A 13744-nucleotide genomic window follows, 5' to 3' on the forward strand; every position below is an offset into this window, starting at 1 on the left:
ACACGGGTTGGAACCTGTACCAAAAGTTTTCAAAAGATCATCCGCAGCAAGATACCACCTTCGTGTCATATATCATGGCTTTCATGGCCCATTGCCATGTCAATCTCAAACTGGCACCCAGCACCATCCGTTTGTATCTGGCCGGGGCTCAACATTTCTTGGTTCTACGGAATCCTGAAGTTCGCACAGCTTTCACTTCCCAAGCCGTCAAGGCCACTCTCAGGGGTATCGAAAAGAGCAGCAAGGAATCAGGTCCTTCCCGTCGACCGGTCTCAGGCGAACTTTTCAGGCAACTATCCGCATCCCTAGATGGTAACCCTTTTGGCCCTTCCGTTAGCCTTGTCATCAAGGCCGCGATGTACCTGAGCTTCTACGGATTCCTGCGCCCAGGTGAATTCTCCGTCTCTTCCCAGAAGTCGACCTTCCTGAAGAGAAAACAGCTGTCCTGGAACCAGGACCATCTGGTGTTAAGTCTTCCATCCACCAAGACGTCGCAAACTGGTCCTCCCTCTCGGATCCGCTTCTTCAAATCCGGTAACGCCTGGTGCCCTGTGGTTGTACTCCAGGGTCTCATCAATTCCACGCCTTCTCCAAACCCCGAGGCTCCGTTGCTCCCGTGCCAAGGGAAACCCCTATCCACGCCACAGTTTGTGTCTTACATCCGGTCACTGGTCGCTGGGTTAGGGGTGGACCCCAAAACCATATCAGGTCACTCCTTCCGCATTGGGGCGGCCTCCGCAGCCTCCAAGCACGGGACACCTCCGCACGTCCTTCGCCACATGGGTAGGTGGAGATCTGCCTGTTTTTCCCGGTACATTCCGGATCCGCTGACTGAAACCCGCCAGGTATTCCGTTCCTTGGTTTTGTAATCTGTGTTGAGCGCATTAAACAGCACCTTCCCTACCCTGTGTCTTTTGGCCCTCTTTTAGGCAGGCCCACGTCCCGTGGCTCCAGGCACACACCAGCCACCGTTAGGACCCCCTCCTGTCACACCTCTGACCGTGGCCGCGGCCACAAATAGTTAAGGCTGCATGCAGCCTGTAATTGTGGGAGGGGCCAGGTCCCCTTCTTAAACCCCCTGCTCCCTGACCTCGATGCCGCGTTCGCTCCTCCGTTGTCCCCCCCCCTTGTTCCCTCCCTTTTCTTCTACTCTCCCTAGGGTTGGCCCTCTTTTAGGCAGGCCCACGTCCCGTGGCTCCAGGCACACACCAGCCACCGTTAGGACTCCCTCCTGTCACACCTCTGACCGTGGCCGCGGCCACAATGTCTGTTATGCCAGGGTAAACAATCCGCAGAGATATACTGCTCAGAATTTCGGAGATGGGCAGCTGATACTGGTTGGAATGATGCTCCACTCCGAAGTCAATTTTGCCATGGTCTTTCAGAGGGATTGAAAGATGCATTTGCCTTTCATGAGAGGCCTATCTCCTTGGACTCTGCTATGTCTCAGGCCGTTCGTATTGACAGGCGTCTTAGAGAGAGAGGAGAGATCTCTCCTTCCTGTCATACTCAGTCCCAGGACAGTGCAGCGGTCTTATTCTGTGCGCAGGGGTCTCAGTCGCTGTCAGCCCCTTCTGAGCAGGAGCCCATGCAGCTGGGCTTGATTGCCTCTGTCAATAGAAGATTCAGCCCGCATGGGAGGGTTTGTTTTTGTTGTGGAGGTATAAATCATTTGGCAAATGTTTATCCCTCTAGGAGATTCAGGCAGTTTTCTGGGAGTAATAAAGAAACAAAAAGGAAAAAATCTTTTAAAAATGTTCCATCTGTTACTATTGGCAGGGTTGAGGCGGAAATTGAAGGTTTTCCGTTTGCTTGTAGTTCCCGTTTTGTCCTGCCTGCCAGGGTGGCGCTAGAGAGCAAGAACATTTTTTGTGAGATTTTTGTGGATAGTGGAGCAGCTGTCAATCTCATTGATAATCATTTTGCGATAACTCATGGTTTCCAGGTGTGCACTTTGGGAAAGGATATTCCTGTTTTTGCTATTGATTCCGCTCCACTTTCTCAGAAATCATTAAAGGGCATAGTTCACAATATTCGTTTAATTGTGAGTGATGCTCATGTTGAGGATGTGTCATGTTTCGTCCTTAGCGGATTACCTACTCCTCTTGTGTTGGGGCTACCCTGGCTCACTAAACATAACCCCACCATTGATTGGCAAGCGAGGCAAATAAATGGTTGGAGTGACTTTTGCAGAGAGAATTGGCTCACGACATCTGTTTCTGAGGTTTCTACTAAGACTGTACCACCTTTTCTCTCTGAATTTTCGGATGTCTTCTCTGAGAGTGGAGTTCAGGATTTGCCCCCGCACAGGGAGTACGATTGCCCTATTAATCTCATCCCAGGCACCAAGCTGCCTAAATCTCGTTTATACAATCTTTCCTAACCTGAAAGGGTCGCTATGTATGCTTATATCTCGGAGAGTCTGAGAAAAGGACACATACGACCCTCGAAGTCACCTGTTGCGGCAGTTTTTTTCTTTGTTAAGAAAAAAGATGGTTCTTTAAGACCTTGTCTGGATTTCAGGGAGCTGAACAGTATCACTATTCGTGACCCTTATCCACTTCCTCTGATCCCAGACCTGTTTAACCAGATTGTTGGGGCTAAAGTCTTTTCCAAATTAGATCTAAGAGGGGCATACAACCTGGTCAGGGTCAGAGAAGGAGACGAATGGAAGACGGCCTTCAATACCCCTGAGGGCCATTTTGAGAATTTGGTTATGCCTTTTGGTTTGATGAATGCCCCAGCCATTTTTCAGCATTTCGTGAACAGCATTTTTTATCATTTAATGGGAAAATTTGTATTAGTGTATTTGGATGACATTTTGATTTTTTCTCCTGATTTCAAAACTCATAAGGAACACTTACGTCAGGTCTTGCTCATCCTGCGGGAGAATAAATTATACGCGAAACTGGAAAAATGTGTGTTTGCGGTTGCAGAAATTCAATTTCTGGGGTTTCTTCTCTCCGCTTCTGGTTTTCGCATGGACCCCGAGAAGGTCTGCGCTGTGCTTGAGTGGGAGCTTCCTGAGAATCAGAAGGCGCTGATGCGTTTTTTGGGCTTTGCTAATTATTACAGGAAGTTTATTTTGAATTATTCCTCTATTGTTAAACCACTCACTGATATGACCAGAAAGGGGGTAGATTTTTCTTCCTGGTCGGTAGAGGCGCGTAAGGCCTTTTCTAATATCAAGGAGAGTTTTGCTTCCGCTCCCATCAGGGTTCCTCTCTTGCCAAATGGCGACCGTGTGCCTTTTTCTCGAAGAAACTCTGCTCCGCAGAGAGAAATGACGATGTGGGAGATAGGGAATTGTTGGCCATCAAGTTGGCTTTTGAGGAATGGCGCCATTGGCTAGAGGGAGCCAGACACCCTATTACCGTGTTTACTGACCATAAAAATCTGGCCTACTTGGAGTCAGCCAAGCGTCTGAACCCGAGACAGGCCAGATGGTCTTTGTTCTTTTCAAGGTTTAATTTTGTTGTCACGTTCCGCCCTGGGGTTAAGAATGTGAAGGCAGATGCCCTGTCACGTTGTTTTCCGGGAGGTGGCAATTTTGAAGACCCCGATCCCATTTAGGCTGAAGGTGTGGTGTTCTCTGCTCTTTTTCCTGAATTGGAGGCAGAGGTGCAGGCAGCCCAGTCAGAGGCTCCTGATCTTTGTCCTCTTGGGAGGTTGTTTGTGCCTCTCGCTTTAAGACACAAGATTTTTAAGGTACACCATGATACGGTCTTTGCTGGGCACCCGGGGGCAAGAGCCACAGTGGATCTCATCGCTCGGAGATTCTGGTGGCCTGCGCTTCGTAAGTCGGTTGAGGGTTTTGTGGCAGCCTGTGAGACTTGCGCTCGTGCCAAAGTCCCTCATTCACGGCCATCAGGTCCTCTCCTTCCCTTACCCATTCCTTCCCGTCCTTGGACACATCTGACCATGGACTTCATAACGGACCTGCCTCGTTACTCGGGGAAGACTGTGATTCTGGTGTTGGTGCACCGTTTTAGCAAAATGGTGCATTTCATCCCTTTTCCTGGTTTGCCCAATGCTAAGACACTGGCACAGGCATTTGTTGATCACATTGTCAAATTGCATGGTATTCCTTCAGACATAGTCTCTGATAGGGGCACGCAGTTTGTTTCCAGATTCTGGAAGGCTTTCTGTTCTCGCTTGGGGGTTCGGTTGTCATTCTCTTCTGCTTTCCACCCGCAGTCGAATGGCCAGACAGAGCGCGTCAATCAGAATCTGGAGACATATCTGCGCTGTTTTGTGGCGGAGAATCAGGAGGATTGGTGTTCTTTTTTGTCTCTTGCTGAGTTTGCTTTAAATAACCGTCGTCAGGAGTCCTCTGATAAGTCACCATTTTTTGGTGCATATGGGTTTCATCCGCAGTTTGGGACATTCTCGGGAGAGGGGTCTTCTGGTTTACCTGATGAGGACAGATTCTCCTCGTCTTTGTCATCTATTTGGCAAAAGATTCAGGATAATCTAAAGAGCATGAGTGAGAGATATAAGCGTGTGGCAGATAAGAGACGTGTGCCTGGCCTGGACCTGAATGTTGGTGATCTGGTGTGGTTGTCTACCAAGAATATCAAATTGAAGGTTCCCTCCTGGAAGTTGGGTCCTAGGTTTATTGGGCCTTACAAAATCCTGTCTGTCATCAATCCTGTTGCCTACCATCTTGATCTTCCTCAGACTTGGAAGATCCATAATGTTTTTCATAAGTCTTTATTGAAACCTTATGTTCAACCCATTGTACCCTCGCCTTTGCCTCCTCCTCCGATTATGGTTGATGGGAATCTTGAATTTCAGGTCTCTAGGATTGTGGATTCTCGTCTTGTCCGCGGTTCTCTCCAGTACCTCATTCATTGGGAGGGTTATGGTCCTGAGGAGAGGATGTGGGTCCCAGTGACGGACATTAAGGCCACTCGTCTCATCAGGGCTTTCCATAGGTCCCATTCTGAGAAGGTGGGCTCTGAGTGTCTGGAGTCCACTCATAGAGGGAGGGGTACTGTCACAACCAGACAGCTGAGAAGCTCTGACAGAAGCCTTTCAGAACCTCCTCCTTGAGTTTTCTTTGTTTTGGTTTTCAGTTCCTCATCTCGTTAGCCTCTCTCAGCTGTCATGTAGTTGGACTGATTGCATCCCTTTAAATTCCTCCCCATAATGCATTAGTGTGCAGCTTATACAACTTCCTGGAGTGTGTGTGCATGCTGATCCTATTTTCCAGTCTTCTACAAGTTAAGTGCTGTACATTTATTTGTGATTTTCTGTTTGCTGGATCCCAGGTGACCCTGACTCCCTCCGTGTCTAATGTAGGGAGCCGGTGGTCGTGTCCCCTCACTATTGTAGGGTGTTCAGGTGGTATATAGTCGAGGTACGAGGATATGCGATCATCCACCATTGGGGTGTTCGCATAGGCTGAGCAGTCAGGGAGAGTGCCAGGTCTTATGCAGGGGTCTCCCTTTTGTTCCTTAGTTTTGGATGCAGTGAGTCATATATTCATTTTGCATTGTCTTGTTTCCTGTACACCTTCCGTGACAGCTCCATTCAGACGTCCGTATGATTTTTACAGATCCACGGATACATGGATCGGATCCGCAAAACACATACGGACGTCTGAATGGAGCCTTACAGGGGGGTGATCAATGACAGGGGGGTGATCACCCATATAGACTCCCTGATCAGCCCCTGTCATTGATCACCCCCCTGTCATTGATCACTTCCCTGTCATTGATCACCCCCCTGTAAGGCTCCATTCAGACGTCCGTATGTTTTTTACGGTTCCACGGATACATAAATCAGATCCGCAAAACACATACAGTTGTCTGAATGGAGCCTTACAGGGGGGTGATCAATGACAGGGGGTGATCACCCCATATAGACTCCCTGATCACCCCCCTGTCATTGATCACCCCCCTGTCATTGATCACCCTCCTGTAAGGCTCCATTCAGACGCCCGTATGTGTTTTACGGATCCACGCATCCATGGATCGGATCCGCAAAACACATACGGACGTCTGAATGGAGCCTTACAGGGGTGATCAATGACAGGGTGGTGATCACCCCATATAGACTCCCTGATCACCCCCCTGTCATTGATCACCCCCCTATAAGGCTCCATTCAGACATTTTTTTGGCCCAAGTTAGCGGAAATAGTTTTTTTTTTCTTACAAAGTCTCATATTCCACTAACTTGTGTCAAAAAATTAAATCTCACATGAACTCACCATACCCCTCACGGAATCCAAGTGCGTAACATTTTTTAGACATTTTTATTCCAGACTTCTTCTCACGCTTTAGGGCCCCTAAAATGCCAGGGCAGTATAAATACCCCACATGTGACCCCATTTCGGAAAGAAGACGCCCCAAGGTATTCCGTGAGGGGCATATTGAGTCCATGAAAGATTTAAATTTTTGTCCCAAGTTAGCAGAAAGGGAGACTTTGTTAGAAAAAACAAAAAAAATCAATTTCCGCTAACTTGTGCCAAAAAAAATAAAATTTTATGAACTCGCCATGCCCCTCATTGAATACCTTGGGGTGTCTTCTTTCCAAAATGGGGTCACATGTGGGGTATTTATACTGCCCTGGCATTTTAGGGGCCCGAAAGCGTGAGAAGAAGTCTGGGATCCAAATGTCTAAAAATGCCCTCATAAAAGGAATTTGAGCCCCTTTGCCCACCTATGCTGCAAAAAAGTGTCACACATGTGGTATCTTCGTACTCAGGAGAAGTTGGGGAATGTGTTTTGGGGTGTCATTTTAAATATACCCATGCTGGGTGAGATAAATATCTTAGTCAAATGCCAACTTTGTATAAATAAATGGGAAAAGTTGTCTTTTGCCGAGATATTTATCTCACCCAGCATGGGTATATGTAAAATGACACCCCAAAACACATTGCCCAACTTCTCCTGAGTACGGCGATACCACATGTGTGACACTTTTTTGCAGCCTAGGTGGGCAAAGGGGCACACATTCCAAAGAGCACCTTTAGAATTTCACCGGCCATTTTTTTACAGATTTTGATTTCAAACTACTTACCACACATTGGGCCCCTAGAATGCCAGGGCAGTATAAATACGCCACAAGTGACCCCATTTTGGAAAGAAGACACCCCAAGGTATTCTGTGAGGGGCATGGCGAGTTCCTAGAATTATTATTTTTTTGTCACAATTTTTTCTTACAAAGTCTCATATTCCACTAACTTGTGACAAAAAAAAAAAAAAATTCTAGAGACTCGCCATGCCCCTCACAGAATACCTTGGGGTGTCTTCTTTCCAAAATGGGGTCACTTGTGGGGTAGTTATACTGCCCTGGCAATTTAGGGGCCCTAATGTGTGCGAAGTAGTTTGAAATCAAAATCTGTAAAAAATGGCCGGTGAAATCCTAAAGGTGCTCTTTGGAATGTGTGCCCCTTTGCCCACCTAGGCTGCAAAAAAGTGTCACACATCTGGCATCGCCATACTCAGGAGAAGTTGGGAAATGTGTTTTGGGGTGTCATTTTACATATACCCATGCTGGGTGAGAGAAATATCTTGGTATAAGACAACTTTTCCCATTTTTTTTATATAAAGTTGGCATTTGACCAAGATATTTATCTCACCCAGCATGGGTATATGTAAAATGACACCCCAAAACACATTCCCCAACTTCTCCTGAGTACGGCGATACCACATGTGTGACACTTTTTTGCAGCCTAGGTGGGCAAAGGGGCCCACATTCCAAAGAGCACCTTTCGGATTTCACCGGCCATTTTTTACAGATTTTGATTTCAAACTACTTTGCACGCATTTGGGCCCCTAAAATGCCAGGGCAGTATAACTACCCCACAAGTGACCCCATTTTGGAAAGAAGACACCCCAAGGTATTTCAGGATGGGCATAGTGAGTTTATGGAAGTTTTTATTTTTTGTCACAAGTTAGTGGAATATGAGACTTTGTAAGAAAAAATAAATAAATAAATAAATCATCATTTTCCGCTAACTTGTTACAAAAAATAAAAAGTTCTATGAACTCACTATGCCCATCAGTGAATTCCTTAGGGTGTCTACTTTCCGAAATGGGGTCATTTGTGGGGTGTTTGTTCTGTCTGGCCATTGTAGAACCTCAGGAAACATGACAGGTGCTCAGAAAGTCAGAGCTGCTTCAAAAAGCGGAAATTCACATTTTTGTACCATAGTTTGTAAACGCTATAACTTTTACCCAAACCATTTTTTTTTACCCAAGACATGTAGAACAATAAATTTAGAGAAAAATGTATATATGTATGTCGTTTTTTTTTGTTGAAAAATTTTACAACTGAAAAGTGAAAAATGTCATCTTTTTGCAAAAAAATCGTTACATTTCGATTAATAACAAAAAAAGTTAAAATGTCAGCAGCAATGAAATACCACCAAATGAAAGCTCTATTAGTGAGAAGAAAAGGAGGTAAAATTCATTTGGGTGGTAAGTTGCATGACCGAGCGATAAACGGTGAAAGTAGTGTAGTGCAGAAGTGTAAAAAGTGGCCTGGTCATGAAGGGTGTTTCAGCCAGCGGGGCTGAAGTGGTTAAGTAGAAAAAACATAGGCAGGTGGATTTTGTAGTGTATGACCACCTTAGGTGGATTCCACACGAAAAATGCATGCAGAACTTCTTATTGATTTTAATGGGGAATCTGCATAATAAATCATACCACACTTTTCCACTTGCAGTTTTAGAAATCACATATCAGAAAAATGAAGGGGGTCATTTATTAAGCAGAAATACAACTATATTAGGCGTATTTCTAAAGCAGATTGCGGTGCAAAGGTCCTTTGTGCCACAATCTGTGACTTCTCCCCACTCACGCCATGTATAATAAAAGTGGGCGTGGCATGGGCGGGGAAGGGTATGGGCTGGCAGGCCCATCTCATTTACCATTGTATAAACCAGGTTTAGGCTAATATATAAAGTAGAAAAAAAAACTGTATGATAATCTATGGAGTGGTGATCTTAATTAAAACATAACTTTTAATTAGTTCAATAGAAAAAGAGTCCCTAAATATAACACATATTAACAATCTAGTGCACAATGACACATAAAATTCTTGGTACACGGCGGCACCTGAAGCGTAACCTGTTGTCCTACTGTAACCCAGGTGTCTTCCAGTCCTTACAGATGTTCAGTAGATGTAATCTTGCTGAAAATACTAAATGGCAGGAACCAGGCAGGAATGATGGTGGGCTCTAAGACCCTATATAACCCTAGGATAGGGGTGCTGACGTGACCCTGGCGTCCTAACCACGGAGCACCCGTCCTGAGAAGAACGACCCCGTCCGGAACCTTGCCCTTACGCTACTTGGCCCTGTTGTGCCCTAGTGCAGCTGATCCCTACATACATGTTTCATGTAACAATCATCAGGGGAATATTGTGCCATCGAGCAGGGCATAAATCACATAGAGTGTTGATCTAGATGATTCAATAATCAACACTGAGGGTATTCAATATGAAAGCAAATGACACTTAATTCAATACAGATGGTAGTTCGTGGTATAGGCTCCACTGGGTATCAGGGCTAAATGCATGCCAAAAGATATAAGGCAGTATAAGGTGCAGGGAGGTCTCTTGATATGCGGCTCCCCGGACCAGCGCGCCGCGATACGTCCTGAGGCTGTGATTTAGCCTACCTAAGGACGCTCGCCCGCGCGATTTTAAACATACCTTCACCTCAGAACGAGGCTTGAAGCGCAGCGCGGTGACATGAAGGGGGCGGTCCACGCACCCGCGCATGCGCAGTACACGCTGAAGATCGACAGCGCTTGTAGGACTATACAATGCAGTCTGACGTAGCCGGTTCAGCATACGTCATTGCAAACGGCCGCGGATTGTGTCACCAGCCCAGGACACAACTAATCCAATGGTCATGGTTGAACGCGTTGCCATGCAACCTAGACTGTTTATGGCAACCATCAACACATCAGCGCTATCATAGATGTAGGACAGCGCTACTAATATAAGGCATTTTGTGGCACTCAAATAAGAAGAGAATCCTACACACAGAGCCATGATTCAACAGTGGTATATGAAAAATATTTCACCTCAAAAGTTTGGGTGAGCCGACATATCAGGCATTACAGATAGAAATTTTGCCTACAAAATTTGGAGCAGGTCCCTGAGGCTGTTTCCCTTCCTGTCTTTGATATCTGGATCCATTAGTAATATCGACCAGTGTTTCTGTAAGACATTTCTAACTTGATTGGCTGCCTCATCAAAGGTACCAATTATTCGAATTTTCTGCTCAGTTTTAGGCTTAATTCTGGGTACCAATAATTCAGTACGTGTTGATGAGAGCGCTGCTTGATAAGCTGGTCTTAATAATAAGTCGGTATACCCCCTGGAGAGAAACCTTCTCCTGAGGATTGCGGCCTGTTCCACAAACTCAGGTTTATCAGAACAGTTGCGTCTCAGGCGCAAATATTGGCCACGCTGTATTCCCTTCTTCAGAGGTAGGGGGTGACTACTGTTCCAATGTAACACCGAGTTTGTAGATGTAGGTTTCCGATAGATACTGGTAGTTAGTTCATCTGAACCCTTTCTTGAGATCAGGATATCCAGGAAGGGAAGAGTATTCTTGTTTGTCTCATATGTAAAACGTAGTCCCAGGTCATTGCAAGTGAGCTTCTCCGCAAGGGTTGAAAAGGCCAATATGGTCGCATTCTATATGATGATGTCATCAATGTACCGGGCCCACAATGCCGGTTGATTCAGGCTCCGACCGCTGACGCTGATGACGTGGGGATGTGAGGCGGGCACTCTCATCACGTGGAGGTAGGCGGACCGGCTCTTTGGCGTCCCTGACAACGGCGCACATGACGGGGCCTGACTGCTATGACGCGCTGATCGCTAGGGCGGAGTCGCTTGCGATCATGTGATCTCTGGTCAGACAGGTAGTGACGTAAGTCCTCCTTCCCTGGCATGCGCGCCAGTGGCCCAGGAACGCCGAGGAACACGTGTGCCCTGAAGGTATGTGGGATAATGGATCTTATACCTATGGTGGGTGTATACCGAGACACTTTGTAGGAGCACTGGAGGACGCACCTCTGATGACATCAACACCTCATTCACTATGTTATTGGCCACTCCTGTGTGAGTGGGTGTGTTTTAATGTATTTAAACAGGTACTTTTAGATTACACATTGTGTTTGATAAAGGCTGTGGATCAGCCGAAACGTCACAACCTGTTGCACGTTTGTTCACTTGGCGGTTCCTATTAAAAGGGTTTTTTACCGGACATGCTGCCTCCATCTTCTTTCCTGGGACTTTACGTAGGAGCCCTGATGAATCTTGGACTCCAGGTAGGCTGCTGCATACCGGACGACCTCAAGATCTGGTGAGTGCGATTCCACAAATATTTTTTGACCTTACTGAGTACTGTCATTTCGGTGGGGGACAATGACCTGTTGGATAGGTTCATTATTTCGGGGCCTGTTGGTCCCGCTGTTGCGAGCGGTTTCTCAAGGGATGTGAAATTCCCTGATCTAAAAAATTATTAGAGGGAGGGCCTGCAGATTGTCCTCTCGCTCTGCCGCCCCGTCCCCTGCCTCTCCTATATATGGGTTTCTAGCTTTATTTCTATTTGGCTGTTCTCATTCACTGTCAGAGAAATCTGTTTCAGTAGTGGAGAGATCTGAGGGAAGCTATCTTATTGGTGGCTTTTCTCTGAGTACACAGTAGGCCTTGTTCTCTTTGAATTCTGCCAGATGCCGCCAGTCTCTATTTGTGTTTTTCAGTTTCTCGCTTAGATTGTCCAGATGCGTCTTTTCCTCCTCCAGTAATAAGGTCATAAACTGAAGGAAGCTGGACATAGCTAGTTGTTCTCACTTACTATTGAAGCCTGTGCTTCTTTGTTTAGGTACAGGAACAAGGGAAATCCTTAGACCTCTGGGGACAATTCCATGCTTTATATAATTATCAAGACTTGTACCTCCCACCAGCTAGAAAGGTGTTCACGATACAGCTAATTTTAACTCCTTGAAAGCTGAACTAAATGAAGTGTAAACTTCTTTTGTGTATATCTTTTATCTGAAAACACTTCCTTAGACTCTGCAAGCCATGTCTCCGTGTTTAGGCCACCTGCCAGAAAACCCGCCATGCCACAAAGGAAACATATAAAGTAGAATTTTTTTTTTTGTATAATGATCATTGTGTTGGATTGTCAATGCAACCCTCTTCTCCCACTCTTCACACACTGATAGCAACACCGCAGGAGAAATGTTAGCACAGGCTTCCAGTATCCGTAGTTTCAGGTGCTGCTATCAGTGTGTGAAGAGTGGGAGAAGAGGGTTGCATTGACAATCCAACACAATGGGCAGCACATTGAACACATTTTATAAGTGGTCAGAAACGTGTAAATAACTCATGAAAGAATAAAGTTACGTTAAAACCAAGCAAACCATTGTTTTTCTTGTGAAATTCCCAATAAGTTTGATGTGTCACATGACCCTCTTCCTATGGAAAAAACTAAAGTTGGATTCAAAATGGCCGACTTCAAAATGGCCACCATGGTCACCACCCATCTTGAAAAGTTTCCCCCTCACATATACTAATGTGCCACAAACAGGAAGTTAATATCACCAACCATTCCCATTTTATTAAGGTGTATCCATATAAATGGCCCACCCTGTAGATGTAATCTTGCTGAAAATACAAAATGGCAGGAACCAGGCGGGAATGATGGTGGGCTCTAAGACCCTATATAACCCTAGGATAGGGGTGCTGACGTGACCCTGACGTCCTAACCACGGAGCACCCGTCCTGAGAAGACCGACCCCGTCCGGAACCTTGCCCTTATGCTACTTGGCCCTGTTGTGCCCTAGTGCAGCTGATCCCTACATGCATGTTTCATGTAACAATCATCAGGGGAATATTGTGCCATCCAGCAGGGCATAAATCACATAGAGTGTTGATCTTGATGATTTAATAATCAACACTGAGGGAATTCAATGTGAAAGCAAAAGACACTTAAATCAATACAAATGGTAGCCCGTGGTATAGGCTCCGCTGGGTATCAGGGCTAAACGCATGCCATAAAGATATTAGGCAGTATAAGGTGCAGGGAGGTCTCTTGATATGCAGCACCCCTATCCTAGGGTTATATAGGGTCTTCGAGCCCACCATCATTCCCGCCTGGTTCCAGCCATTTTGTAGGACAACCGGTTACGCTTCAGGTGCCGCCGTGTACCAAGAATTTTATGTGTCATTGTGCACTAGATTGTTAATATGTGTTATATTTAGGGACTCTTTCTATTGAACTAATTAAAAGTTATGTTTTCATTAACCACCTCCCGACCGCCTAACGCGCCGATGCGTCCGGGAGGTGGTTGATTTGTTCCTCCTGGACGCATCGGCGCGTCATCTCGCGATACCCGAGATTTCCTGTGAACGCGTGAACGCGCGCACGCAGGCGCGCGCGCTCACAGGAACAGAAGGTAAGCGAGTGGATCTCCAGCCTGCCAGCGGCGATCGCTCGCTGGCAGGCTGGAGATGTGATTTTTTTTAACCCCTAACAGGTATATTAGACGCTGTTTTGATAACAGCGTCTAATATACCTGCTACCTGGTCCTCTGGTGGTCCCTTTTGTTAGGATCGACCACCAGAGGACACAGGTAGGTCAGTAAAGTCGCACCAAACACCACACTACACTACACCCCCCCCGTCACTTATTAACCCTTTATAAACTCCTGATCACCCCATATAAACTCCCTGATCACCCCCCCTGTCATTGATCACCCCCCTGTCA

At 46.2% G+C, this 13744-nt stretch overlaps 1 protein-coding gene across 1 annotated transcript in view; it reads left to right on the forward strand.

The window, feature by feature from the left end:
- The first annotated feature begins 356 nt into the window (after positions 1 to 356).
- Positions 357 to 13744, forward strand: part of LOC122935153 (vomeronasal type-2 receptor 26-like) — a 45642-nt gene continuing 32254 nt past the window's right edge. The window contains exon 1 of the mRNA XM_044290918.1: positions 357 to 783. Coding sequence (XP_044146853.1) covers positions 357 to 783 — 427 coding nt within the window. The remainder of the gene's footprint in view (positions 784 to 13744) is intronic.

The sequence above is a fragment of the Bufo gargarizans genome, chromosome 4, assembly GCF_014858855.1.
Source record: "Bufo gargarizans isolate SCDJY-AF-19 chromosome 4, ASM1485885v1, whole genome shotgun sequence".
NCBI classification, from domain to species: domain Eukaryota; kingdom Metazoa; phylum Chordata; class Amphibia; order Anura; family Bufonidae; genus Bufo; species Bufo gargarizans.